Raw genomic sequence first — 27,715 nt, 5'->3', positions numbered from 1 at the left:
GGAAATAGTTGCAGCGTGGGGGGTCAGCAACAAGCTTAGGTTCGGGGCAAGCAAAACCAACGCTATGCTGCTGACAAAAAGGCTTGTTTTTGAGCCCCCAGAACTGTTCATGACAGGCACCAGAATAAACCTCGTAGATGAGGTAAAGCTCTTGGGCCTCACCATAGACAGAAAACTTACCTTCAGGTCACACATATCCGCAACGTGTAAAAAAGCTGCGGATATTTACAAACAGCTGGCACGCGCAGCAAAAGTGACATGGGGTCTTAATGGCGAGATAACGAGAACAATTTACGTAGCGGTCATTGAGCCGATTGTACTTTACGCCGCAAATGTGTGGGCCCCAGTGACGGAGCTACAGTTGATTAAAAAACAGTTAAATGCTCTTCAAAGGGGATTTGCACAAAAAATCTGCAGAGCGTATCGTACAGTGTCGCTCACATCAGCAACAGTCTTGTCCGGTACTCTCCCACTCGACTTGAGAGTCCAGGAGTGTGCCAGTTTGTATCTAACTAAAAGAGGATTATCTCTGGACTATTTACCACCTCAAAAGGAGCTCGAAAGGCAGGTTAACTACCTAGATCAGCCACATCCCTCAAAACTAAGATCTATCAACTATGAGCTTCTGGAGAGCGATGACTCTGGAACTCCTCTCGTCCAAGGAATTACCGGCCCTCAGATATACACAGATGGAAGCAGAATTGAGGGAGGCGTCGGTTCTGCCTTGACCTGGTGGGAGGACGGTCGTGAGTCGGTGTTCTCCACTTTTAGCCTGGACCCTTCCTGCACGGTTTTCCAATCCGAACTATACGCTTTGAACAGAGCTGCCAAAATGGTTCTTGATAGCAGGGCAACTAGAGTAAACATCATGAGTGACTCTAGGTCATCACTCGACATCTTAAAGAACCCCAAAGTTACCCATCGTTTGGCCAAAGAAATAAAACAGTGTGTGGAGACCGTGGAGGAACAGGGAAGAGAAATCCGGTTCTACTGGCTGAGGGCCCATGTTGGAACGGCCGGGAATGAGAGGGCAGACGAATTAGCTAAAATTGCTGCCAAAAAGAAAAATAACACCACGGCAGACTACTGTATGGTACCCATGTCCTACGTCAAAAAGAAAATCAGAGACGAAACCATCCGAAAGTGGCAGGACAGGTATACCACCTCCACTACTGGGCAGGTCACTAAGACGTTTCTCCCGGATGTCAATGAGGCATATCGTTTAGTGAGATCGACAAAGTTAACACCTGCCCAAGTACAAGCGTTGACTGGACATGGAGGGATCGCTGAGTACCTGCATCGATTCAAATTAAAAGAAAATGCAGGTTGCGAATGTGACTTAACCATCAGTGAGTCAGTATGGCACATTATTCTCGACTGTCCCCGTTTTCTGGCCGCCAGATCCAGCTTGGAAACACAAATAGATACAAATCTGGATACCTCCAATCTGAGTACCATTCTAGCTGATAAAGTCAAAAGACCGCACTTCTTGAGCTACATAGACACTATCTTTAGCAGGGCAGCTGAAAGAAACAGCACATTAAACAATAGACACCAAATAGCCACCTTGGAGAATCAACTAACAACTGCCACGGCAGTACCCGAGACCCCTCGTACTAATGAGCCGCTCATAATCAATGAGAGGCAAATACTCCTACATGGAGAACGCGGCACCAAAGGAATACGGTTGCGAGGTGTAGCCCTATTCATGAACACCAGCAGCGAAAGACTAGGGATAGCCTTCTGCGAAAAAAGGAATAGTAAATGGCTCACTATTTCACCGGGCCTAGCCTCCCTGATCAATGGCAGCACATCCAGAACAAGCATGCGACGTAAAGTCTATGACGCACTACCAGAAATGAAACTGTTGGGTCGAAGCTGCCGATTATTGCGAACACGCAATAAAACAATCGCAATGTTTTCCAGCGTCGACTCAAAAACTTGTTTTGCACAAGCATGTGAGGTGCTGTCAGGCGTGGGTGAGTGGGGAGACGTAGAAGGCATACACTCCAGAATAATTAGCGTAGACGCTGCAGTGGTGGCTTATGAGAAAGGCAAAACGGCAGACCTTATGGGCTGTATTAGGGCCTCGGAACATCATGAGGTCATCGTGTACGAGGACAGGGGGGAAGATTTAAGCTTCCTCAAGAGGTCAGTTCAGCGCCAGCCAAGGGTGGATTCTCCAAGCGGCTCAGAGCGTTTACAGCAACAATATTTGCAACAGAGCGCTCTGCAACAACAACAGCGGGCCACCGAAAGGGAAAATAAAAAACTACAGTCCCGAGGCAGAATGTGGGCATTAACAACAGCCATATGCTCAGTAACCGGACTCATTGCGTCACCTTTCAGGAAAAATGCATCCAAGTCCACTCAAGGATCGGAGAGCTGTCCCACTCAAATACAGTCTGCTCATTCTAGGTCATCCCCAACAAGAGCAGCTATGGGCCACGTTTGTCCACCGAAGCTTCGACAAGCCGCCACTCCCAGAGACCATCTCATAAACGCTTTTCTCGAGTTTGTCGCAGTAATAGAAGCAACTAAGCAGGTTAACTTGCGGAATTGCGAAGCCATCCTGCAGACTTATCTGCAAGGTAACGAGCTGATACTGGACGATAGACTCGAAGCAGCAGAAGCAGTCATATACGACAATAATACATCGAGAGTGCTGAGAGGAACCTCTATAAGTCGTAGTATGGCAGCTTACAACGCCACTGCAGGATTTGTGTCTCTGGACGAGAAGGAATCAAATCGATGCGGAGTAGTGAAGTTTAAAACTCCCCCACGATTCCCTAGTGGTGGTTGCCAAGTGTACCAGGATTATGCTAGACGATGGGATATTAGAAATGGCAAAATCTATATCGGAATCCGGACCGGACGGCATAACCTTTGAGAGCTGGTGCACTCCGAAGTTTCACTGGACGAACGGGGTCCCTGGATGCGGTAAAACGACTTGGATAGTGGATCAGTTTGATGCGGACAAAGATTTAATTGTCACCACAACAACTGAAGCAGCAAATGACCTCAGAGGCAAACTATCTTGCCGATTTGGGGGACTACTAGCCAAATCTAGGGTTCGAACAATGGCGTCCATCTTAGTAAACGGCTTGAAGGGGCGAGGGAGCTGCACTCGACTAATGGTAGACGAGGCTCTTATGAACCACTTTGGAGCCGTGGTGATGGCCGCCCGAATAACTTTAGCCAAGGAGGTCCTGCTAATTGGTGACATAAATCAGCTTCCGTTCATTGATCGTGACAACCTCTTCCCTCTCCACTACGGCCGCCCTACACATATCACACCCATAAGTCAGGAGTTGCTGTGTACCCACAGGAATCCAATGGACGTGGCCTATGCTCTCAACACAGTTTACAGTGGCATATACTCGTCCAGGTCGGGCGTGAGATCCCTCGAGACAAAAGATTCTCGGAAGCGATGATCCCAAAATCACTCCCCGACACCTTATACTTGGTACACACCCAGGCAGAAAAGGAATCCCTTAAGAACCAGGGATACGGGTCGGGCGAGGGATCACGCATCCTCACTATACACGAGGCTCAGGGACTTTCGTCCGCGAAGGTGGTAGTTGTGAACACAGCAACAAAGAGGCAGAAAATTCATGATAGCGTACCACATGCAGTAGTTGCAATATCGCGTCACACACACAGTTGCATCTACTACACGGACAACTGTGATGACGCGATAAGTAAACTAATCAGAAGGGCTGCTGAAGAGAGCGACCATGGGATTGTGGACTACAACCTGAAAATGGCCATCAAACACAGAGACGCGGCAGTTGTGGGGGCGCTTTTGGGTGAGAAATGTTCCTTGGACTAAAATAAAAATTTATATGGCGGGGGTAATGTGTATGCGGAAAGCGTAAATAAGTACATAACTGCTATATACATAATTATATAATTGTTAACTCCTTGACTTCTGTAAGCTCTGTTGAAGTCAGCCCACCCGACAGGGTTTGAGGCGTCATGCACACATAAATGTCCTACAGTCGGTGGCGCTGTGTGTTGGGTTGTTCCGTTCCCAACAAAATGGTTGACCGGATCAATTGCTGACACACACGTCATACTCGTGAACGAGTGCCTTCTGCTGGGACAGGTCGGCTCTCCCAGCGCGCCGGTGGACTGACTTGGCAGAGCCGCCGGTAAATTTAATTTAGTGGAAAAAAAAAACAAACAAATATGTTAATCGTAAGTATTTTTGTAGTTATAATTGAAAATAGTTGTGGTTAATTGTAGTGTGTAAGGTAGATACCATATTGATAAAATTTAGTGTAAAAAGAAAAACAAATTGTATGACAAGGGCACGGACCAAGAGTCCGTGGAGAACAAATGTAAATAAACATATAAAAAAAAAAAAAAAAAGTAAAAGAGGATCCTTCGACCAGGGGAGGTGATCGTACCTGGCGGGTTAACAGCCTAACTATTGTTCGTTGGGATTTTCTATCAATGTTTATTTGCATGTAAACTTCACATGTGCGATGCAGGATTCGTCATTTGTAACTAAAGCAAAGCGGAGATGCATATACTTTTGTTAAAGTCAAGTTTTTTAAGGGGGAGGCCGTTGTTCAGGAGTGGATGTCTCTCGGCTGATGATGAGGATGGAGGTATGCAACCATTTACGTTTCCCATGATACCTGAATCTATGACGACTAATAACCTATGCTATCTAACATTATATTGGTAGTTAGGTACATAGGAACTGGCTAACACATTTAATAGTGTTTTTTTTTTTTTTTTTTTTTTTTTGAGGGGGGAAAATCATCCAATGACTTCTCCCGCCTTGGGCGAGGCGAGAGGGAGTGTCAGACTCTTACTGACTAAAAACCACCCCGTTCCTTCTCCTGCTTTTCGAGCCGGAGCCCCGGTAAACCCGCTAGGTAGTCCGCAGCTCCGGATCAGGCATCAGCCCTACTGGGCCCCATCTGTGGTGGTCTGATGGCTCTTTGAGGTTCTGTTCGGGCGATGAGCTACCCTTGCTCGCCGTCCGCAGGCCCGCACTTACGGTGGCCGGAGATCGTCCCGCGATCCCCGACGCCCAGAGTGTCTCTCGCGACGGCGTGAGGAGGTTTGTTCCCTCACGCGCCCCGCCTCCTCCTTAGCTAGCATGACTGCTTCGCAGAAGGAGGAGACGGCATCCCAGTCCCTCTCGCTCCGCACCATGGCTTGAACCAGTGCCGGGCGCGAGAGGTCGCCGTCGCCGACCACATCCCTGAGGACTTGGCGGTGCTCAGCCCACGCAGGGCACACCGCCACTGTATGTTCTACAGTGTCCTCCGGGCGGTCCTCGCAGTGATGACACCCGGGCGTTTCCTCCCGCCCAATAAGGAACAGGAACCTACCGAAACTCCCATGTCCGGTAAGCACCTGCGTCAGGCGGTAGGTGAGGACGCCGTGGCGCCTCTCTAGCCACTCCTCAAAGAGGGGACTTACCGCTGCAATGACAGCGAGCCCAATTTAATAGTGTTTAAAACTTTATATTTACTTAGTACAACTAATAAAACTTAGCATTGAGTCTGTATAGTTTGTGTTAACTTGTTCATGATATTAGGGTTTGATTTCATTCAATTTGGGTTCAGACTAGTATTGGGACGTGACTAACATTTTGAAGTTCCTGTACAATAATATTATGAATGCGAAACTAAGCTGGTTGTTTTATTGTTACTGTTACATCTTACGTTACTAATGTTATAAATGCGAAAATTTGTGAGTTCGTGTGTTTGTTACTCAATCTCATTAAATTAATATAATTAACTAATCTTCTTGAAATTTTGCTCACATAATATTTGAAGTTAAGTAGGCAAAAATGCGGTTAACAGTGATTTATTACGATAAAAAAATTACGAAAATCTAGTTTATACAAGTTTCTACTAAAAAATATTATATTTTGAACTATAGAACTAAAAGTTCATATTAATCTATACATATAATAAAATCGTAGAAAAGTGCTGTCTGTACATTGAAAATAAAAATAAAAAAAATAGCAGGGGTTATTGTTATGTCGATGTCGAACCCAAAAATGTAATTAACTTTTTTTTTGTCTGTTTGTCTGTTTGTCTGTTTGTCTGTTTGTCTGTTTGTCTGTTTGTCTGTTTGTCTGTTTGTCTGTTCGTCTGTGCGCGCTAATCTCAGAAACGGCTGATCCGAGTTGGATGCGGTTTTCACGAATATATTGTGGGATGCTTAAATTTACATTTAGTGTTTGTTTCATGTCAATCGGTTCATAAATAAAAAAGTTATGTCAAATTAAAGAATCACGTCGAACATTCTATGCTTATACCATTAATCTCCGCAACTATTTGACGGATTTGGTTGAAATTTGGTACAGATATAGTTTAGAACCTTAGAAAGGACATAGATATATTTTTATTTCAAAAATCAAAAAATAAAATAAAAATAAAATAAAAATAAAATAAAATAAAATAAAATAAAATAAAATAAAATAAAATAAAATAAAAATAAAAATAAAAATAAAAATAAAAATAAAAATAAAATAAAATAAAATAAAAATAAAATAAATATAAAACAAAAATAAAAATAAAAATAAAAAAAAAAATAAAAATAAAAAAAAAAATAAAAATAAAAATAAAATTAAATAAAATAATATAAAATAAAAAAAAAATAAAAATAAAATAAAATAAAATAAAATAAAATAAAAAAAAAATAAAAATAATATAAAATAAAAATAAAATAAAAATAAAAATAAAATAAATAAAAATAAAATAAAAATAAAATAAATAAAAATAAAATAAAAATAAAATAAAAATAAAATAAAAATAAAATAAAAATAAAATAAAAATAAAATAAAAATAAAATAAAAATAAAATAAAAATAAAAATAAAATAAAAATAAAATAAAAATAAAATAAAAATAAAAATAAAAATAAAATAAAAATAAAATAAAAATAAAATAAAAATAAAATAAAAATAAAACAAAAAAAAAATAAAAATGAAATAAAAAAAAAAAAAAAAAAAAAAAATAAATAAATTTATTCCGGACATACAGCGCCATCTATTGTTCAATTTCGTACTTATAGTACGGAATTGAACAATGTCGGGCTGTTCCTATACTCCGTAGATAGATGGCGTTGATCGCGCAATGGTGTAATTACAATTGTTCAGTTCATGTTATTGTTTTAATTCATTGGAAATTTGTTTTTACAAAATAGTAAAAAACAATGAAAAATATAACATAATACAACTTTTAGTACAAAGAAAACGCTCTAACGGAGTATAGATAATTCTATGTCGATCGTTACACGACTTCGGTTCATGTTATTGTTTTAATTCATCGAAAAAAGTTAACAAATAGTAAAAAGGTATGAAAAAAATTATATCAATATAATTAAACTTTTAGTACAAAGAAAATGCCCGAACGGAGTATAAATAAATAATCCAAGTTGTCTTTATCCTCGATAGATGGCGTTGGGATCGAAATAGATTGCGCTATGGTTTTGTTACAATTATTTGGTTGGGTATCGGCCGAGCGCTTCGGTACTATTGTAGAAAATGTGTATTATCAGTCGTATGATTATTTGTCTGTAGTGGTCCTGCTGTTTCGTATATTCTAAATTGGTTTCGTTGTATTTGTCAATTAATAAGTTTATTTATTGGGTTTTCCTGGTTTTCTGGTTTAACTTTTTAACGTAGGTTTAGTTTGATATCGATTATTAGTAGTTACTGTAGTTAGTTTTTTTAATAAAATTGTAAGTCTAATTTATAAATTAATTAGATTAGATTTAAGTCGTTTCTTTTAAATTAGTTAGTTTAAGCTTAGTTATTATAGCATAAAGGATAGGTTCTAATATAATTTCTTTTTTAATTGTTATAAATTCGTAATTCGTAGCTTTCTTTAGTTTTAAGTTAGTTTAAGTCCGTTTTTAAACTATTTTTTCAATGCCCTAAGTGAGTATACATCTATTAAAATCAAACGCAGAGCTCATTATGTTGATTTTTGAAGAGTTCCCTGGAATATCTTCCACATCTCATTTTTGAAGAGATCCCGCGAGATCGGGAACTCATCATCATCATCATCATCATCAGCCTATAGCTATGGGAACTATGTGGTTAAAACCAAAAATTTGCCGGAAGTCACTATCCCACGCGAACGAAGTCGCGGGCAAAAGCTAGTATCTAATATTATTAATCCTGTGCTATTCTTAATATTATACCTACAACCCAATAGCACCTCCGATTAAAAAAAACCCTTTTCCCATAATCCATAGCCACTTTTATCGTTCACAAGAGTCGCCTACATTTGTGTAATACATACATATTATGTACAAGTATATATATATGTATAAAGGCGGCTTACAGCTCATGTCAGCAACAGCGGCTTAACGTCAGTTGACAGTGTTTACGCCGCATGAGGTTTAAATCTGTTCATCCCCCAACCGATACCAACAAAAGTTGCTGAAAATTCTCAAAATAGAAGCTGAATGCTGAATTTCAGTGGTTTGTACGCTGAAAGGTCTTTGGAGAGGTTTTTACGGGGTTGTTTGTTTATTGAATTCGGTTTTTGTTTTTCTGTTTTTTTTTTCATTGCTTTGATGGTGTGTTTGTTGCAGGTGCAGTTTCGGATTAAGATATTGATTCTGAGGTTAAGTAAATTTTATTTTGTTGAATTGTTTTTACTTTTTGGGTTTTGAAGTTTGGAAGAGTTACCTATGCTTCGGCACATATGGGTCGGCTGACCGGAGTAATATTATGACTTCACAGAAAACCGTCGTGGAACAGCAAGCGCTGTGTGTTGTGTATCGTTGTATGAGTGAAGTTATCGGAGGCCCAGTTACCTCCTTTTCCAATCTATGTAATCCCTAATTCCCCAAAAACCCTTAAATTCTTAAACCGTAAAAGGTCGGCAACGCACTTGTAACGCCTCTGGTGTTTCGGGTCTCTATAGGTGGCGGCGATTACGCACCATCAGGTGATCCGTTTGCTCGTTTAACGGCTTATACCATAAAAAATACAACCCATATGGAACATCACATACATTTTGTTACTTTAAATAAAAAGTAATGAGTTTTGTATCCTCTGTACATTAACACAAACACCGATATTATCGGCAAACACTATCAAAATCAATAGCGCTATTGTTGTTAACAGTTATCAGTTTTAATCTTAAAACAAATAATGCAATGCATCGTCACACGTATCAGATGATTAGAACTTGTTCTGTAGGTACAGTTCTATTTTAATTGATTTTTAAAACTTGTGCTTACATAATATTTACTAATTTATTTAATGGAAAACCAACAGCTATACATGGTAAACAAATAGTGGCAGAATAACGTCAGAAAGCCAATTATAGGTTTTCACGGATAAAAAATACAGTATGCCTTTAATTTATTGGAGTGGGCATGAAACACAAACAAACTCTTTGAAATCGCACAGGATATCGTTGCACGTATTTGACGGTTCCTAAAAAGACCCTTGCCTACCTACTTATCTGCCTATAATCTTAAAGTAATTCACATATGTATGTCTACCACGGAATACCTATAAGGCTAAATTACTTAAAGTAACGTATAAGTCTAAATTACTTACTTTATAAACATACAGATGCCAGTCTTCTCCATAGCTCTAGAGATGCCCTTCCACGATGCGAGCATCGAGTATTTCTGCTTCGCTGTCAATGGGAGTCGAGGGTCCGTGGCCGGCGGTGGCCCATCACTAATAGCCGGCCCTGCGTTGTTGCCACGCCTCTCCGACGCCGCTAGTTTACCCAACTGGCAACCCATTTTTCACAAACACTAATACACCATTACACTTTCCACAAAATAACGGCTTTTGCCTCACAGCTGTTTTGTCATTATCAAATTTCGAATGCGTATTTCATTTTTCACAACACTATTTTACACATAGTTCTTTATTCGAATATTTTAAACACTGGCACGATATATTTTTTAATCTACACACGAGAATGTCATGTGATCATGTTATTTGTTATTTATTTTAGTTAGTAGTCTTTGTTATATTTGTTATTTCGTTAAATATTTCACTATAGGACCGTTCTTGTGTCCACATCGCTTTACTCTGAACACTATCATGTGCCCTTGTCACATCTTATTATCTTATCTTATCAGCATAGCACGCGAACATCAGCTACCTGCAAAAGAAAATTGGGCTATAATTAAATTTGTTCAAAACCTTTTCTGGAAGCCTTTAAGCCCTTATCGTGGCTCTTTAAATATACAACGGGAATAAGAGCTTTGGATCTTAGGTAAACTTTTTATATTTTGGAAACTCGGTTATTGTAAATTAAAATTAGATTGTTTGTTAAAATTGTGGGAAAGAATTATGATTTTATTCCATTACTTCAAGTGAAATAACTCTTTTATTATTAATTTTATTACGAAACAGTTTAAATGGTTTATAACAAAAAACTTTAATCAGATTTACTACGCGTTTGCGAGGCTGACTCAAATATCAACAGCAAATCATAGTATTAACTTTCTCGTCCATAAATATTATAACTTTAATAACTCAATGTATACAAAATATGGTTCAATCGCTACTAAAATTACAGAATCATCCATTTTGATTCGCCAAACATAAACTTTGAAAATAATAACTTTAATATTGTAACCTCAAACTAAAATTAAACCTCTTTTCACGAAAACTCCAACAATAAATTCGCTGGCAACATTTTATTTATATTTAGAACAAATAATAAAGAATATTGCTCAATGAGTTCCATTTTTAAATTCATAACTGAATTTTGGTGCTTGAAACTTTTTAAATGGATAAAGTGGGTTCAAGATGAGAACAATCGCAGTCTCTGGTAATAGGGTACTCAGTTTGTTCGGAAAGTTGTTATTTCTAATTTATTTGGAAGGAAAAGAAATGAAAGATAAATGTAATGAGACCTGATGATTGTTATTTTCAAATGAATAGAGATCTTACATACAACACTTGGTCTAAGATTAATTTGTTAGGACTATTATAGTAACTGAGGTAAATTTTGTCGTGCTGAGAATTTGGAAATATAATAATCTCATAACACTTTACTTAACTTAGTGATCTAACCGCCCTCACTCAGTCATTAAACGTTTACTTAATCCAGTCCTTAGCTATTGTTTTCAGAACAAAATCGTTACTAAGGAATACTTTAAGTAATTATTAAATGTCTTTAGTAACTTGATATCTCTTTCCTAGCGACATAATAAATGAAAATCTTCTCCTCAGTTTTCTATTTATATTCTCACAAATTATGAACTCATATTTAAGTAAACTGAAATCTTTAAAACCATTTTTTGAAAAACTTTTCACCTCTGACGTAGGAAGTGAATGAAAAATAAAATGTTCAATACTGCTCGCCTGTCGATAGCGGCTAGCAAAGTTTAATTGGCAAGGCTTTTCCTACCAAGTCGAACTTTCCTTCAGTATTTTATATTTTCTTTTTTGTGCTACCTCAGCTGTCAAAATACTTGATAGATTTTAAACTTTATATGTTTATGAAAAAGGTCGAAAATCGAACTACATATTTAATGAAGCTTAATGTGTGCTTATAAGCATTCTTTATTTAGGAACACAGATTTACTTTACTGTACTGTTAATTTATGTCCCTTTTCCTATCAATTCTGTATGACATAATTTGTAATTCATTCGTATCGTCACACATTTTTATCCCCGAAGGGTTAGGCAAACGTGCAAATTACGGCACGTAATGCCCCTGCATAATGTACACCTACTTTTCAGCATTTGTGTTGTAAATCCCATGTAATAAAGGATGAGCCGATTGCCATTTACTGAGCACAATTCTAGAAGCCGTGCTACTACTGTGAAACTTTTCGAAACACTAGCCCAAAATACTTTTTAAAAAAGAAAAAAAGCCCAGTAATAATTTTCCTGACAACGACGAAACAACGCTTGCGTTGTGTTTCGTCGTATGAGTGAGGTTACCGGAGACTGAATTAACCCCCTTCCCAATCTTTCAAATCCCGATTCCCCAAATACACTTTAATTCCTATCCCCCAAATATCCGCAAACGCACTTGTAACGCCTCTGGTGTTTCAGATATCCATAGGTGTCAGCTTCAGGTGATCCGTCAGCTCTTTTACCGGCTTATACCATAAAAAACTTCAAGTATACATAACAATATTTTACATTAATTCCTAACAAAGTTATTCCACAAAATATTATAAAACAAGTCAACAAAGTAAACACGAACGTATGGAAGTTTATTTTGCGGTGTCATGGCGTCGTTGACAGAATAATAACAACATGGCAGGGATAGATATATTATATGTGGAAAGATAACACGATAACAGGTTTTTCGTGAATGAAAAATAATGATAAACATGTCATTCTTGTTGTTTTTATGTTTAACATTCTGTGTGAGTAATCCTATGTACTAAATACTAAACTAAATAGGCAGTTTAGATGTGCAATAAAGTTTACATTTTGTCGGAATGTTTGAATGCGTCTAGTTTGAGTGTATTTTCTACTGTGTGCATTGTGCATATTTCTGAGTACTCTATAGATATTTCTGTTTCTGTTATCTTAGGATTATCATATCAACAGATCTGTTGAGAGCAAAATAAACCAAAATAAATAGAAATGAAACCTATTTTTCACCTACAAGACAAGGGTATCCAAGAGCCAGGAAAGTTCATGTCAGTGGTGTTTAAATAAATATGCTTAGAAAGTGCATAGAACTCGGAAGAAGTGACATTGGTTATCACCAATTAAACCCACAGCCACATGCATCAGAAGCCGAAGAAGTCTTAAGCCTCCGGACCACCACGACATTTTAATTTTACATAGTAATCAGATTCGAGCCTTATCATATTTCTTCTACAGGATCAATCGCAATTGGCCAGAACTGAGTGAACTCAGCCACACTCAATCACTTAACTGACGAGAAACAGACAAATTTCCTACATATTTATTTAAAATCTAGATTTATTACTAAAGAAAATAATACATAGTTCAATAAATACATTTACTGAATGTATTACTCACGCCAGGTGGGATTCTGACGTCAATGCTCTTCACTACAAACAGTCGCTTTAAAATTCTCTAGAGTTGTTTGAAATTCTCTTGAATATAGACAAATGCTTGCCAATCAGTCTTCTCTTGGAAATAGGATTAATTTGACACAGGATGCCTGAGTCTAGACTTTGCAGAATTATAATATTTGAAACATTAGTCTGACTGTCCTCTCTGGGTATAATACATTTTTATTTATACATACACGTACATTAACCTCACGCCTGTCTCCTATGGAGGTAGGCAGAGCCAATGCCAATTGCAACAAATCTTGCATACTTCTTTCGCTTCATCAATTTTTATTTTTATTGATATAAAATCGATAAAAAGTGCATTAAATGCGAATTTATAAATGCGATTATAGTGTTATCAATGCAGCAATAAGATAATAATCTAATAATGTGATAAGTGACTTAATGCATAACTTATGTATTTTTATCATTTAATTGTCCATATTTAAAATCATATCTCAGATACAGACAAAACACAAAATAACACCTAAGATCGTATCAATTTACTAATATTATACACGACGCGATATTAGAAAAATAGCCTCTAGTATTTGACAAGCCCGAAGCTGCGGACTACCTAAGGGTTACTGGGGCTCTGGATCGAAAAGCAGAAGTAGGAACGAGGTGGTTTTTAGTCGGTAAGAGTTTGACACTCCCTCTCACCTCGCCCAAGGCAGGACAAGCCATTGGATGATTTTGCCTCCTTAAAAATAGTATTTGACAACAATACACCTGATTTCAACTCGCTTCAACTTTTCCAACTCAGTTTGCGAGTGCATTTCCTATGCAAGCATTTTCAAATAGAGTTACATTTTCTTTCCTTCCTTCTTTCCAAATAATATTTCCACTCGTTGTATTGCCGGAACGCGGTGTCAGCCTCGAATCAAAAGCAAATTTCCGCCATCTTGTCCGCAGTTTGAAATTCGAACGTTTACATATTTTATGTTTGAATTTTCTGGAAATTTCGAACGTGGTTTTAAAAAAGATGGTATAGGATCTTTTTGGCCTTTCACAGAATAGAATTTATAAAGTACTGAGCCATGAAAATTACGAAAAGAGTATTCTTTTATACACTATACCTACTTATGTAATCCAAACAAATATAGTACGAATCACTTAACATTTACATTTCAATTCACATTATCCTGAGACGGCAGAAAAAGATTTGGAAACCGTCAAAGAGTAAAATAAACAGGCTCAGGTCGTAGATTTTCTGCCTAATCAGACGTGACAGGTAGGCATTGAACACAATTATACAGCACTTAAAACGTCATTCAAACATTTGGAACTTGACAGTTGGTGACGTCACTGACATGGCGTGACAAAATGGCGGCAACACAATATTTGTGGCTTAGTAATGGTTATGGCTTTTTGTTTTGGTAAATTGCTATTGAAATATAGTGACCGTGGTTGTTACCGTCACGTCATTTTAAGTAAGTCTTTGAATGTAGTTCATGGAGTTTTTAGAGATTTCAGGAGATTCATAATCAAAACATTCGATAAGGTTAACTCGAATTTATACCCCACTAGTGGTCGCCTGGTGGTTGAAATTCAACCATATACGATTTAATTTACAATACCACATAACATACGTTCAAGGATAATTTTTATTTAACTCAAACTCAAACAAACTCTTTTATAAAACTCTATTCATATGAGACGTCAATATCATGGCAATGTCTATCGATTTTGACGTTATGTCAAATACGATCAGATACTATGCATGTGTGTGTAATGTTTTATTTATCAATTTAATGTACTTTATAAGCATTATTTTTGAAAAATATTAGCGTCCTGCACTTCTCCTACACATAAACTATAAGTGTACCAAATTTTATGCTCCTACGTCCGCGCAATTTTCGTAAAAAGCGGTCCAAAGTTTTTGCATCACGTATTAATATATAGATATAGGTAATATTTATACTTTGTCAGTTAATAACTAGAAAATGTAATCGCTTGACAATATCTGTTAGGTATACCATATCACTACGTAGTATAAAACAAAGTCGCTTTCTTTGTCCCTATGTCCCTTTGTATGCTTAAATCTTTAAAACTACGAAACGGATTTTGATGCGGTTTTATTTTAATAGATAGAGATAGAGTGATTAAAGAGAAAGGGGAATATGTATAATCCATATCATACATACATATCGTCACGCCTTTGATCCCCGAAGGGGTAGGCAGAGGTGCACGGGTGATTATGACACGTAATGCCACTGTGTACACCCATTTTTCACAATTTATGTTGTAAGTCCCATGTTATAGTGGTGAGCCTATTGCCAATATATGTATAATAAATGCACAATATATCACCATTGCACCCATGCGAAGTTGGGGCGGGTCGCTAGTAATCTATAAACATAACCGATGAAAATTATGAAAACATTATACCTACATTGTACGCTAGCTTCATCGAGGTAAACAAAATTTTCATATTATTGAAATTGAACAGAATAATTATGCTAGATTTACTAGGATCCAAATTACAATTCAAATTACGTATTAAATTGGATCTAGATCAGAATAATAATTATGTATTCACTGGTTACGAAACTAAACGAGTGAAGTTTGTTAGTTAAACATTCTATGTTGTCCTTTTGGTTCACCAAAATCAATATGTATTATGTAATACGTAGCTACATATGTATTTAATGTATGCTAGCTACCAGCTTTAAATTGAATATAATATTATGTTATACATTTCTACTAATACAAGTATAATGGTGTTTTTGTACCAGAGACGTGCTATGTAACTATGCTGCTAATAGCTAAGCTGTGAAACTATGTGACCGTTTCCACTGAAACTAAGCTATGTAGCAGTGCGAGTAAGATGTGCTATGAAGATGCACCGCCGTAAAGTAGCTTTGAGCAATAATCACCATGTTTTCAAACTAATAATTCGAAATTATAAGCCCAGGTTTCCTCACGATGTTTTCCTTCACCGATTGTCTTCATCTAATTAATCTTAGAAAGGACGTAAAACTCGGATAAAGTCTTAATTTAAAACAAAATAAAACTGGAACTGGACACAAGACATTGTTTCCAACATTCCTGGCTGTTCCTTCTGAAATAGATGAGCTGAACTCAGTCAGTGCCGACGTCTAGTACTAATTTGTCATGGCTTACCGACCTGCTAAACGAATTAAGACGGAGAAGTAGATACTTTGTACGTCTTAACAGAAAACTGTTCCTAAGTAATAGCTATCTTTGTTACTAGCAGTGGTTTAGGAGGATAAGTGGATGTATTAGATCTATTCAGTTCAAGAGTTCCCAACCTTTTTCTGGTGAAGGCCTACTTTTATAATTCTTGTTATGTTAGGGATCACTATTACTATTGCTTGTTTCATGTGGTCTCAAATTTTGATCTACTCACTTACTCATAAAAATAGGGACTTTGGATTATTGAAAACAGTTGCTCCTCTCAGTTGTCTCCTTTGATATAAGTTTTTGAGCTTCAAACATGGTATTTATTGGACAAATGTGTAGTCTTGGGTATTTTTCTTAATTTCGCGGACCATTTTTTGTCTTTTGCGGACCACTAGTGCTTCACCGCTGGTTTGGGATCACTGGTTTGGTTGATGTGATTATGGAGAATGGTACATGTTTTCCTACTTATTTGGTGTATGATGAATAATATGATAGGTAGAAACACATTATTTTTGGTTAGTAAGAGTCTGACACTCCTCGCCTCACATAGGGCGGGAGAAGTCATTGGATTATCTCCCTCAAAAAAGGATCATTATACTTACATAAAAAGACAATAAAGGAAGAATAATAGGTCATTGGTTAAAAGGGATATCGCTTTTCTATCTAACACCTAAATCTTATACTAGCACGTCTATTGAAAACACAATTCCAAGGGTAAAAGCTGAATACTAAACCCAGATATTGAAGTATTAACTACATTGTACGCTAACCTAGAAACCAACAACCAACTGTACGGGATTGCATCAAATAGCCAATTGTTGAACGGACAGATTTATAGTTTGGAACAACAGTCCAATCAAATCGGGCTTTGAGGGATGCTCGGGTGTATGAACTGGTATGTGAATGATTAATTGTGGTACCTTTTGTGCTATTGTGCTTGATCATCTATGTCAGTTGTGGTGTTACTGTGTTTCTATCTTCTTGATGTAATAGTTCTTATAGATACACTTTGAAACGAGCACCTAGTTTCATTGACAGGTAGACTGACGGACAATTCAATTTGACGTTTCTAAAGTACCTAATTTAGGATTATTTGAAATATATGCTTTGACTTTAATTGGTCAAAGGTGTCTGAGCTTAAAATAATAGTGAAAAAACTGTCTAGAGATTGATTAGATGTGATGATGCTAAATAGAAGGGCAAACTTTTTGCATACCTCCACTCTAGGTGCAATGTTAAATTATTCGCGGGTTATCGGTTAAAGCTATAATTTATTTGCCACAATTATGACTATCTAATATATGAGAAATTTTTGATAGCCGAAAAAGGTCCAGCAAAACTTTGCCCGATCTGGAAATCGAACCTGAGACTCCTTGCCCAGCAGTCGCCCTTGCACGTTGCAACCAGTAGACCAACGAGGCAGCTATTATGCATATGGGGTTTATTTTTTATCTGAATTGGCGAAAGTCTGACTACTCTAGTTCATATTTCAACCAAACCATCTCAATAACAACAATACAAATTCAAAGACCACAAAATCTTCAAAAACAAAACCACCCTTGTTTAACCCACATTGATATTCAGACAACCCCAGGTTAAAAGCTATAACTATAAATGTATATGTACAGTTGTTACCATTGAACCGCAAACGCAATCCACAACCAATCCCATTCTACACCGGCTTATATACCTAGGCTCTATGTATTACCTAGGTACATTGTTTGGTACAGGATCTAAGTAAATTGGACCTAGATTCCTTCCTACAAATAGGTATCAGATTATAAGCTTTGGAGATAGTTTGGTTTGGTATTGTTGTATGATTTATGTGGGATAAGCTCAGAGTAGCATAACAATTTATTAAAATAATAAAATAAGTTCTTTTTTACGCTATGAACCGGTAAACGAGTAGACAGATCACATGATGGTAAGCAATCGCCGCCACCTATGGACACCCGAAACACCAGAGGTGTTACAAGTGCATTGCCGGCCTTTTGGGGTTTAGGAATTTAATGGTTGTTGGGGAATCGGGGACTGGAAAGATTGGTAAGTTGGGCCTCCGGTAGCCTCACTCACACAACGCAACTGTAGTTTCACGTCGGTTTCCTCTATCGGTCTTAGTATCACTCAGGTCGAGCCGGCCCATTCGTGCCGAAACATGGCTCCACACTTAAAACTGAGAAGATATTTTCCTCTTTCCTCGACATGGAATTAAACTCAATATCACTTGTTGAACTACCGAAGTGGGTAAGACACTACACTATAATATTGTACTAACGAAAACAGATGGGACGAAAACAACCATCTCCGTATTCTCTTCTCGTATTCTCCCCACCACTCAATAACTTTTTCCAACAGATTAAAAAGAGTATTTATTCAAGTAACCAACAACAATAGCTTGATAATAATATTTCCTTACGTTTTCCGGTATAGGAGCCTGCTTGAGGCTTTTGTGTGTATATTGTATTGTTGGTTGGATTAGAATTATCCCGACCACAAAAGAGACTCAACATTAACAAAGCGAGATTAAATTAAACAATATTTGTGATTACTTTGAATATTCTTGGTATGTTTATAATGTGATAGAGCTGTTAATCCTCAAGGTAGGAAAAGGTGTTGCCGGTGTACATAATCTTTGCCAGATTTTGAACTGAAATAGTAGGGGTATTCTTTCTATACTTTCGTGAGACAAACTAAATTATTTATTATGGTTATCGGCTTACTCACGTAACTGTGTGACGAGAAACTCTACTAGTTTGAAGCTGTGCTAGAGGCTTATATTCATGAGCAGCATTCCACTAGTACACTAGTCAGATTCCTAGTCAGATAGTTACGTGAGTAAGCCGAAAAATGTAATAATGAAATAGTAGGTATTATACACATCGACTAGGCAGCAGCGCTCTCTAACACGTTAATGTAAAGCTTTTAAAAGCTCTACTAAGAGAAATAAGAAAATAAAGCTAGTTCGGTATTTACAACACAGAGATTACATCAAAGTAACTTTTACAATGAGGATAAACGAGGATTTCAAATTTTCTTTAAAACACAACAGAGTCTAAAATTTATAATTTGATAAAAATGATCATTTTTTCTTTAAACTTTTGCCCCATACTATGATTTATCCCAGTGTCGTCGGTAACAAACATACAAGTTTACATACACATGACATCTAAACCTGAAACAATAATTTGTGGATCACACAAAGAGTTACTCCGTAGGGGAATTGAAACCGCTACACGTTGCGCGGCAGCCACCGTGCCAACCGTGCAGTCGTGATTTATTCACTTCCAAACCGATAATATAAAAATTCCGCGAAATAGAAAAGGCAATTGACATTGCTAAAGTATTAACTTGTCAAGATCGTTGGTACCTGACCTTAATTTGAATAATTTAAGTACACACAGCCCTTTGGGTTCGGATACAGTATAATAATGGGCCCAAAACAATAAAAAGGGTACGTTTAATCGAGTTGAACAACCTTCGACGATGAAATTAAATCGCAAATTATGTAGTCAAACATTGTTAGTCGACATTGCTGTAAATCTATGTATAATAAAAGAATAAAACCTACCTTTGTGTTGTAATTATTCAGTACAAATCATTGTTCAGGTGTTGTTAGCTTTTTTTGGTGACGTTTTACGGTCAATATTAGGGGAAAGTGGGGTAATTGGGAACACTTAACTTTAAAGGCAAAAAACACAGTATTTTCTCTTAAAAAAGGAATCAACTTTTATTAAAACTTAAACATTATTTATCTGTCTGCTTATAACAGAAAAAATTTTTTTTAATAATCAACTTTTTATTAGAAATATTAGCAAAAATAAAAAACATTGCCGTTCCTATTTACCCGACACCCTATGGGGTAATTGAGATCAGCCCGTGGAGCAAATGAAAACAGTATTTAGAAGTGGTAATTAGAAATGGGGTAGTTAAAAATGGCACAGAGAACAGTTATAAATAACTAAAATATATTTTCGCGACACATATCACACACGTAACCTTCGCTGGTCTCTCTGGAAGTGCATTGCACATGTGCCCAAAGCTTTATCGTGGTCATGTAAATCTGATATTTGAACTGGTAGTGTCTGGTTCAGACAGGAAGCATCAACGTTTCGCCTCATCTAAAAAAAATTGTATTGTAATAAAAATATAAAAACAAATTGTAAATTTGTTCGTTCCCAATTACCCGCCACCCACCGTTCCTAATTACCCGCAGTCGACAATTTGAATAAAAATGGTCGTGACCTTCGATAGCGTTTTAAGTGAATCCTATAACACGTAAAATTTTAAAACTGATTATCCATGAAATAAACTTACGAAATATGGTGTCATTGTACTCACAAATATGACATTTGCATCTAATGTATGAAAACACAAAGGAGAATGCTCAAAAAAACCCAGGCCCGGCGCAAACTATAAGTATCTCAGTTTATCAGTATAAATGAGTAATGAAATGCTATATAGGTACCATCATCGAAAACGATGGCTAAATGTTGGAAATTGATATGTATATTTTAGCATAGATTAATTTTTATAATTGTTTTGATTTATGAAACTAGTAATATCTTTTTATTTTATTGAGTTAATACGCTTCGTATACGCCGTGAGCATCAATTACAGATCACCCCCTCATCAATACAGCGTGATATAAGACGTTTTATATAGTAGAGGTAGTGGCAGAAATGCAATTGGCGAATATTATTGTTCATGCATACATGGGAAAAGGACGCTCGGTTGTTGTGCCCATGTGATGTCCATCATATACTACCTTGGGTGGGCAAATAACCAAGATGGTTTTGCAAATCCCGCACTTTCACTACAAAACGTAATATAAGATGTAGAACTAAAATGATTGAACTTTGAATAATCTGATACATGATGTTTTGATAATGTATACATTTGTTTTAATACTTTCTACTCGTAATATCCTTTAAATATCATCATCATACCAGCCGAAATACGTCCACTGCTGATCGATTTAAATATAGTCCCTGACAAAAAACAAATAGCAATTTCCTACATTTAGCCATCGTTTTCGACGATGGTACCTATACGGGATTTTATTACACATTTATACTGATAAACTGAGATACAAATCGTTTGCGCCGGGCCTGGGTTTTTTTCCCATACTTCGTGAGCATTCTCCTTTATAACAAAAATGCAATAAAAACATTTTGACTCATCGTGTCAAGATGCGTGCATCCTTCAGCTCCCACTGTTGCTTGCGCACTTAGGGGCGGGGGAAGAATACCTCGAATAGCCGCGAGACGGGATACGGGGAGGGGAAGTGGGACTTATCAACGTGTTCCCAATTACCCGCCGTTCTCAATTACCCTACCTTCCCCTAAAATATAAAGTTTGATTGGATCACTTCGTTCTGCAGCTGTCAATGATTCTGCAGGATTCCTCGCGGCACATAAGGCCGGGACTCCACCAAAGCAGAGATGTGTGCGGTGTGCTGTGTGCTGTGCGAGAAGAGATGTTTTTCAGCTCGCGGGACTCCACCAAAGCGGAGATGTGTGCGGTGTGCTGTGTGCTGTGCGAGAAGAGATGTTTTTCAGCTAGCAAGTACTAGCAAGATAGCCGGCCGGCGCGCGCGCGGGGTTCTGCGGGTTGCTAGCGAGCGAGAGGGGGGAGGGTGACATCGCTCACTGCACGCCGCTCACATCTCTCGTCTCCACTGCGCGTCGTCCGCGCACAGCTCACATCTCCGCTTCCATCGCGACATACAAATATTACACATCTCCGCACAGCGATCTCCACTGAAGCTGAGCGGAGAGGAGACGTGTCAATAACTCAATTCTATTGGTTGTTTAAAAAACATCTCCTCTCCGCTCGTCTCGTCTCCGCTTTGGTGGAGTCCCGGCCTAAGGGTCCGGTGTGACTAGAAACTGTTAGAGGCTTTCTCGAATAATTCATGTGACAATGTAATGCTGTATGCTTAATTAGAATGTAGTTAATAAGTTACTATAAAATAAGTTGCAAGCGTTCATGGGCCACGGTAATCACTTACCATCATGTGAGCCGTGTGCTTTTTTGTCATTGTTGCCGTATAAAAAAGTTACTACAAAATATCCTATTACTACGTAACAAGCCAAGCTAATAAATTGTAGATCAACTGAAGCGACAATACGTCACCAGCTAAGACGGAGACTACTAAACCACAAAATCATTAAGCCCTAGGGTCCTCTACAGAAATGAAGATTTATATCAAGATATATTTCAAACGAGAGTCCATCCCGAGAGGTACCTAGAACATTCTAATTATTTCCAAGTTCATTAACGAAATTAAAATGTTGCTACAGTTTCATATAACCTTTTTGTATAAAATTACAAAATGGTATTTTATTCTACATAGGTAGGTTTTGTTTCTAAGTGGCGTTGAACGGGTTAGCGGTAATAGGGTATATGCATGTATTTTTTAAATGTTTTTAAATGGTAATTTACATCATTATATAAATGTTAAAAAAAACCAGCACCAAAAAAAAAAGGAATTCGGGTAAAAAAAGCAGTTTTAAAATAATAGATTCGTAACAGCATTTTAAACGACCGTCATTTTGGCGCGCTCGCGTGACGTCAAAGTCTATAATAACAGTTGAAACTGCAAAGTGTTTTGGGTCATAATTTGTATATATTTCGTGTTTTACGTGAATTCACTTCAATTACATAATGCAACAGGATAGTAAACCGACTTTTAAATATTGTATCGTGCCCAAGTGTAAAAATACAAATAGAAATGCACCAAATAAAGTATTTTTTCTTGTCCCGAGAGGTGAGGACGTAAGGAGAAAGTGGTGCAAAATCATGAAAAGGGACATGATATCTCCATCAATATATATTAATATATTGTATTTATATATCAATATATATTAATCATCAATATATTGCTTGTGCAGCTTCATTACACATTTTTGTATGCATTTGTTTCTTACAATAGTCAATAAACTCTTGAGGGGTCTTTGGTTTGTCCTCCTGCACCATACTAACCAAATAATGAATGGATAGTTTTTCAATATCGCTGGGTTCATTATAATATTTCGTCAGTTGATTGTCTGTGTCACCAACTTCTTTACTATATTTTATTAAAAGAGACAAGAAACTTTCCCCGCTAGAAGTTGAAGCCTGTGCTATATTAGCATCGCATACAGGTTGTGGCTGCTTCTTGGGTATGTCACACATATCCTTCGCCTTAATAAATTTAAGACTTGTGCCCACTGATGACAATTTTGACTTTTTCCAGTAGCATTCAATACTGGTGGAAGGTGGCTCTTCACTGCGTCTATGTACCCAGGCTAAAAAGGCAATGGCATGTTTACACCCTCCTGTAAAATAATATTCTTTATGTAGGTTGGTATTCAATAACAATGATTCAAAAAATTTTTGCTCTAACATCTAAACACAATAGTACTTAACACAAAAATCACATAATAAACAAAAAATAAATACTGTTACCTACCCTTGTGAGCTGCACAGTCTTCACATTGTACTGATAAAACAGTTTCTTCAGCCTCATCACACACAAGTGTTACAGAATAACACTTCTGTCGGACATTGTGTTCTGGAGTTATTCGAGCCTTCACAGTGCATATATTACCCTCCCGTTTCACTTGTACATATCCAACTGCAGAATCTCCATATGTTTCTCGTGCAGATCTATAAAAAATAAAACCATCTAGAAATAGGTACATACAATCGAGTTTTGGTTTTACCTACCGGAAAAGCGTTTTCATCTAATAAGGTATTTTGATACCATAAAGTACTTAATGAAAGTGCAGTGATCGCTAGCAGTTCAAGCAGTCATCATCATCACCATCATCCCGTGTTAGTCCAGTGCTGGACAAAGGCTGAGCCCTATGTCCAACCGTGGACATAAGCCTCAGCCTATGTACTTATGAGAACTTGAGGGAGTGCAAGGCACGCCACTTATACTCAAGCAAAGTGTCAAGTTAATGATACAAAGCAGCCTCAGCTTCAGATAATATGTTTTTCACACAATACAATAAATAACCTTAAAATGTTCTCCCATTCGCATTTTAAGGTTATGTTATTTCCAGGCTATTTCTATTTACTTATAGGTAAAAATTATCCAAAGAAGGCGTCGAAAACCAAATAAATATAATATTTATTGTGTAATTACCTTGCTGCTTTCACTCCTTTTATTTCAGTAGACGTAAAATCCGAATTTGATGTGAAATACGCGTTCATCATAAACACATCAATTTTTGGAAGATTGTCCGATTGTGCCTTGACGTAACCAATATCAGTCATTTCCTGTGACTTTCCTGCCACTCTTTTACGAAACAATATCACTTCAATATCAACTCAAAATCACAAAAAAACTGAATTTCGTTGCAAGCATTCAACAATAGCACTTGTTGATATTTGTTATTATAGACTTTGACGTCACAAACTACTCTGACCAATAGCAATGCGTTTCAACTAATTTGAATTTCCCGCTTATTTTGTGCATTTTGCAATAATTATTTTCTTATTCAAAACAAAATTATATTGAAAATTATTGATAGATTTATAAATCTAAAGGAAAAGAGATTATATGAAAAAAAATTATCGTTATTTGAATCATGCGCATATACCCTATTATATTCGTTGGTATATAAGGTTCACTTAAATTGTAAATTGTAAATCTCATTTAGGTTTTATAAAGAGAACTGGATATACCTAAGGTGGCTGTTATAGCAGTTTCTAACTGAGCAAATTTTTTTATATGTTATAGGTATTCTCACAATATGACAATATGAGGTTCATGAGAGAAGCACGTCTTCCTAAGGATTAGCCGCTTACAGGTACTGAAGGTGGTCAACCGATGGTTTAAGTGAGGTAAAAAAACCCATACTTCCTAGTCTTTTGTCCCCAACTTTTGAAGTTTTCCACCCGTCATAAAAAATAAAGGGTCATAAAACTAAGAAAGAAAGAACATTTCGAAGAATTCCCAAAACTTGCTGATGAAAGACAAGACAATACGTTACGTACATAAAAAGATCCTTAACAATATCTGGCAGCCTAGATCACAGACGCCATTAGGCCGCCTCTCATGTCAACTACGCAAAAAATGCCTAATGTCGACCTCTATAACTACACACAGAATTTTATATGAAGATCACGTAATAAAACGGAATAATCTAATCAGATTTCAATCTCGTGCCCATCAACCCACGTAAATTGTACCAGGGAAGAAGGAAAGTGTGGAGGTAACAAGAATATACGAGTAGCTATCACTATTTACCTAGCTACAGGTCCTATTTGTTGAGATCACTGGTCGTGTTACTGAGGTTTCAAGTTCAATCATCGAATAGAACAGAACCTTTTTCGAAATAGTGTTTTTTTTTATTATGAATATGTACTAGATTTGGGCTTTGTGTGTGATAATGGAGTCGTCTCTGGTAGCACTTTTTTTTTGAGTGTGAAAATATCCAATGACTTTCCCGCCTTGGGTAAGGCGGGAGGGAAGAAGAGCAATAGACTTTTACTGACTAAAACTCCTTCTAAATTTGAGTATAAGTACCTGGTACGTTGTCTCAGGTCTCTGGTAGCACTAGGACTATAAATTAGGTATCCTATCTTGTAGTAGAATTGTGTGTGTGGTACACAATGTAAATGACAGTTCCTGCTTTGACCATAATGTGGTAACAATACAGATGTGCCTTCTGTGGTCATGTTTCACATGTACATGTGTGGTCTTGATAATGCGGTCTATCATACAGCATACTATACTATATGCTGGAAGTAGATTTGAAATAGAAGATTGGAAGTCTGTTGGCAGCTTTCCTATCGTTGCTATTACTAATTAGATAAGGCTGTTGTTCATTCAAGACCCAAGGCCAGAATATTAAATTACACTAATTTGATTGAAGATTTTCCGGAAGAAGAATTTATCTGTGTCGAGTTTACATAAATAATGTCTTACTTTCGTGATATTTTTATTTAAAATAAACCCTAGAAATAAAAAAAGTAGTTAAATAATAATTAAAATAAATATTACTCATAATAAAATAAACATTAACGACGTAGTAACAAACATTGAAAAGGGAATGTTACGATGGTTTGGACTTGTAGAAGAATGCAAATAGATTTACGAAAGAAATATACAGCGGGGATATGAATGGGACCGTCTACAGAGGGCGCCATAGACGGACACGCACGATATATCGACCAGATTGGCGATATATTCAAGAAGGGCCAAATTAAAAGTATCGAAAGAGGTACGTAACATTCGTAGCATTTGGAGTTCCATAGTCTCTGCCTAGCCCCATGGGAGAGACACGTGAGGTTATGTATGTATGCATTACCACGGCAATGTCAAAAAAAGGAGTCAGGCAAATAAATGCACAAAACAGCACAAAAGACGGCCACTTTCAAAACTCGAGCAATAACCACAAAATTCAAATCACTCTTTCTATAAGTATTTACTTAAGAAATTCTCAGGTTCACGAAAATTGGATCGCATCTACGTGAAATCCTTTAGTAAGTTAATTTGGCTATCTTAGTATTTGCATTCAGTTGGTCGTTTATTTAACCAGCGTGCTCCATCTCGGCCCCTGAGGTACTCATGAATGGGCTAATTGAATTAAACAGGGGACCATAACTAGGGTCCCATTACCGTTGGCGAGTTAGCAACTGTTTTAAAGATGCAAGATGGATGGTTTTATAGAGAGGAAACTATGTGTTATGGATGTTTGTTTTAAGTGGTTGGGAGGTAGTATTTTGATAATTTATTAAGTGATGTAATGTTTTTTTTTTTTTTAAATGGAACAAGCCGGCAGTAAGACGTATTACCTGATGTAAGCAATCGCCGCCGCCCATGGAACTAAACACCAAAGGCGTTACAAGTGCGTTGCCGAAGGAATTTATGTTCGGGAATCGGGGATGGGGAAGATTGGGATACATGTTCCGGTAACCTCACTCAGTACAACGAAACAGCAACGCAAGTGTATGCTTATCGGTTTTATATGAGGCCGTGGTATCAATCCGGTTTTTGATATGGATAAATCTGCCGAAGCTATGGCTCTCCCACAGTTGGTAAATGATGTGTCTTCTGTTAGATATGTAGAAGTCTATTAAATAAGAGTAGATTTCGTGACTGAATTGGTCATGTTTTATTGATTAGGTTTTTGATATCGAAAATTCTCGGTAATGTCTGGTAGTTGGTAAAAGATTTGTCTTCTGTTAGATGTACAAGTTTAGTAGGCATAATATATGTTACGTAATATATGAGTAGGAACGGGGCGGTTTTTAGCTAGTAAGAGTCTGACACTCCCTCTCGCCTCGCCTATTGTGGGAGGCGTAATATAAGTGAGGCGAAAATATAAATTCATTTCATTAAATGATGAAGGTTTTTTAACTTAATTGCATCAAATCAAAAACAAGGCGGACCCACGAAAACTTCTAGAAGTCAATTCTAATTGCTTCTTACTTACAAAAGTTACAAAGCCCCTTATCAAAACTTGCATCTAATAAACTTCCTACGATTCGGGAACTGCCATTTGTTACAATTACAAAGACAGTTCTGTCAGAAGTTGCACTATCATGCTATTAATCATA

The 27,715-nt window shown here is 37.1% G+C and overlaps 2 protein-coding genes across 3 annotated transcripts in view; both read right to left on the bottom strand.

The window, feature by feature from the left end:
- Positions 1–27,715, bottom strand: part of LOC118267539 (neuroglobin) — a 132,527-nt gene that overhangs the window by 43,693 nt on the left and 61,119 nt on the right. For both annotated transcript variants that reach the window (XM_035581594.2, XM_035581595.2), the window contains one exon: positions 9,555–10,116. In XM_035581594.2, the coding sequence (XP_035437487.1) occupies positions 9,555–9,748 (194 nt within the window). In that variant the 5' untranslated portion in view covers positions 9,749–10,116. The remainder of the gene's footprint in view (positions 1–9,554; positions 10,117–27,715) is intronic.
- LOC126910794 (uncharacterized) lies at positions 23,033–24,758 on the bottom strand. The gene is made up of 3 exons (XM_050694474.1): positions 24,294–24,758; positions 23,613–23,809; positions 23,033–23,478 (listed from the first exon to the last, which is right to left on the bottom strand). The coding sequence occupies exons 1-3, from the start codon at positions 24,422–24,424 to the stop codon at positions 23,033–23,035; spliced, it is 774 nt and encodes a 257-aa protein (XP_050550431.1). The 5' UTR covers positions 24,425–24,758.

This window comes from Spodoptera frugiperda, chromosome 6 (genome assembly GCF_023101765.2).
Source record: "Spodoptera frugiperda isolate SF20-4 chromosome 6, AGI-APGP_CSIRO_Sfru_2.0, whole genome shotgun sequence".
NCBI lineage: Eukaryota > Metazoa > Arthropoda > Insecta > Lepidoptera > Noctuidae > Spodoptera > Spodoptera frugiperda.
This window is presented reverse-complemented; position numbering and strand designations above follow the sequence as displayed.

Bases quoted from the DNA above. Each gene is read 5' to 3' on its own strand.
- LOC126910794 (XM_050694474.1), bottom strand. From the start codon at position 24,424: ATGACTGATATTGGTTACGTCAAGGCACAATCGGACAATCTTCCAAAA. The intron at 23,810-24,293 runs GTAATTACACAA...TATTTTTTATAG, and splicing joins AAAGGAGTGAAAGCAGCAAG to ATCTGCACGAGAAACATATG. The intron at 23,479-23,612 runs GTAGGTAACAGT...ATTATTTTACAG, and splicing joins AGACTGTGCAGCTCACAAGG to GAGGGTGTAAACATGCCATT.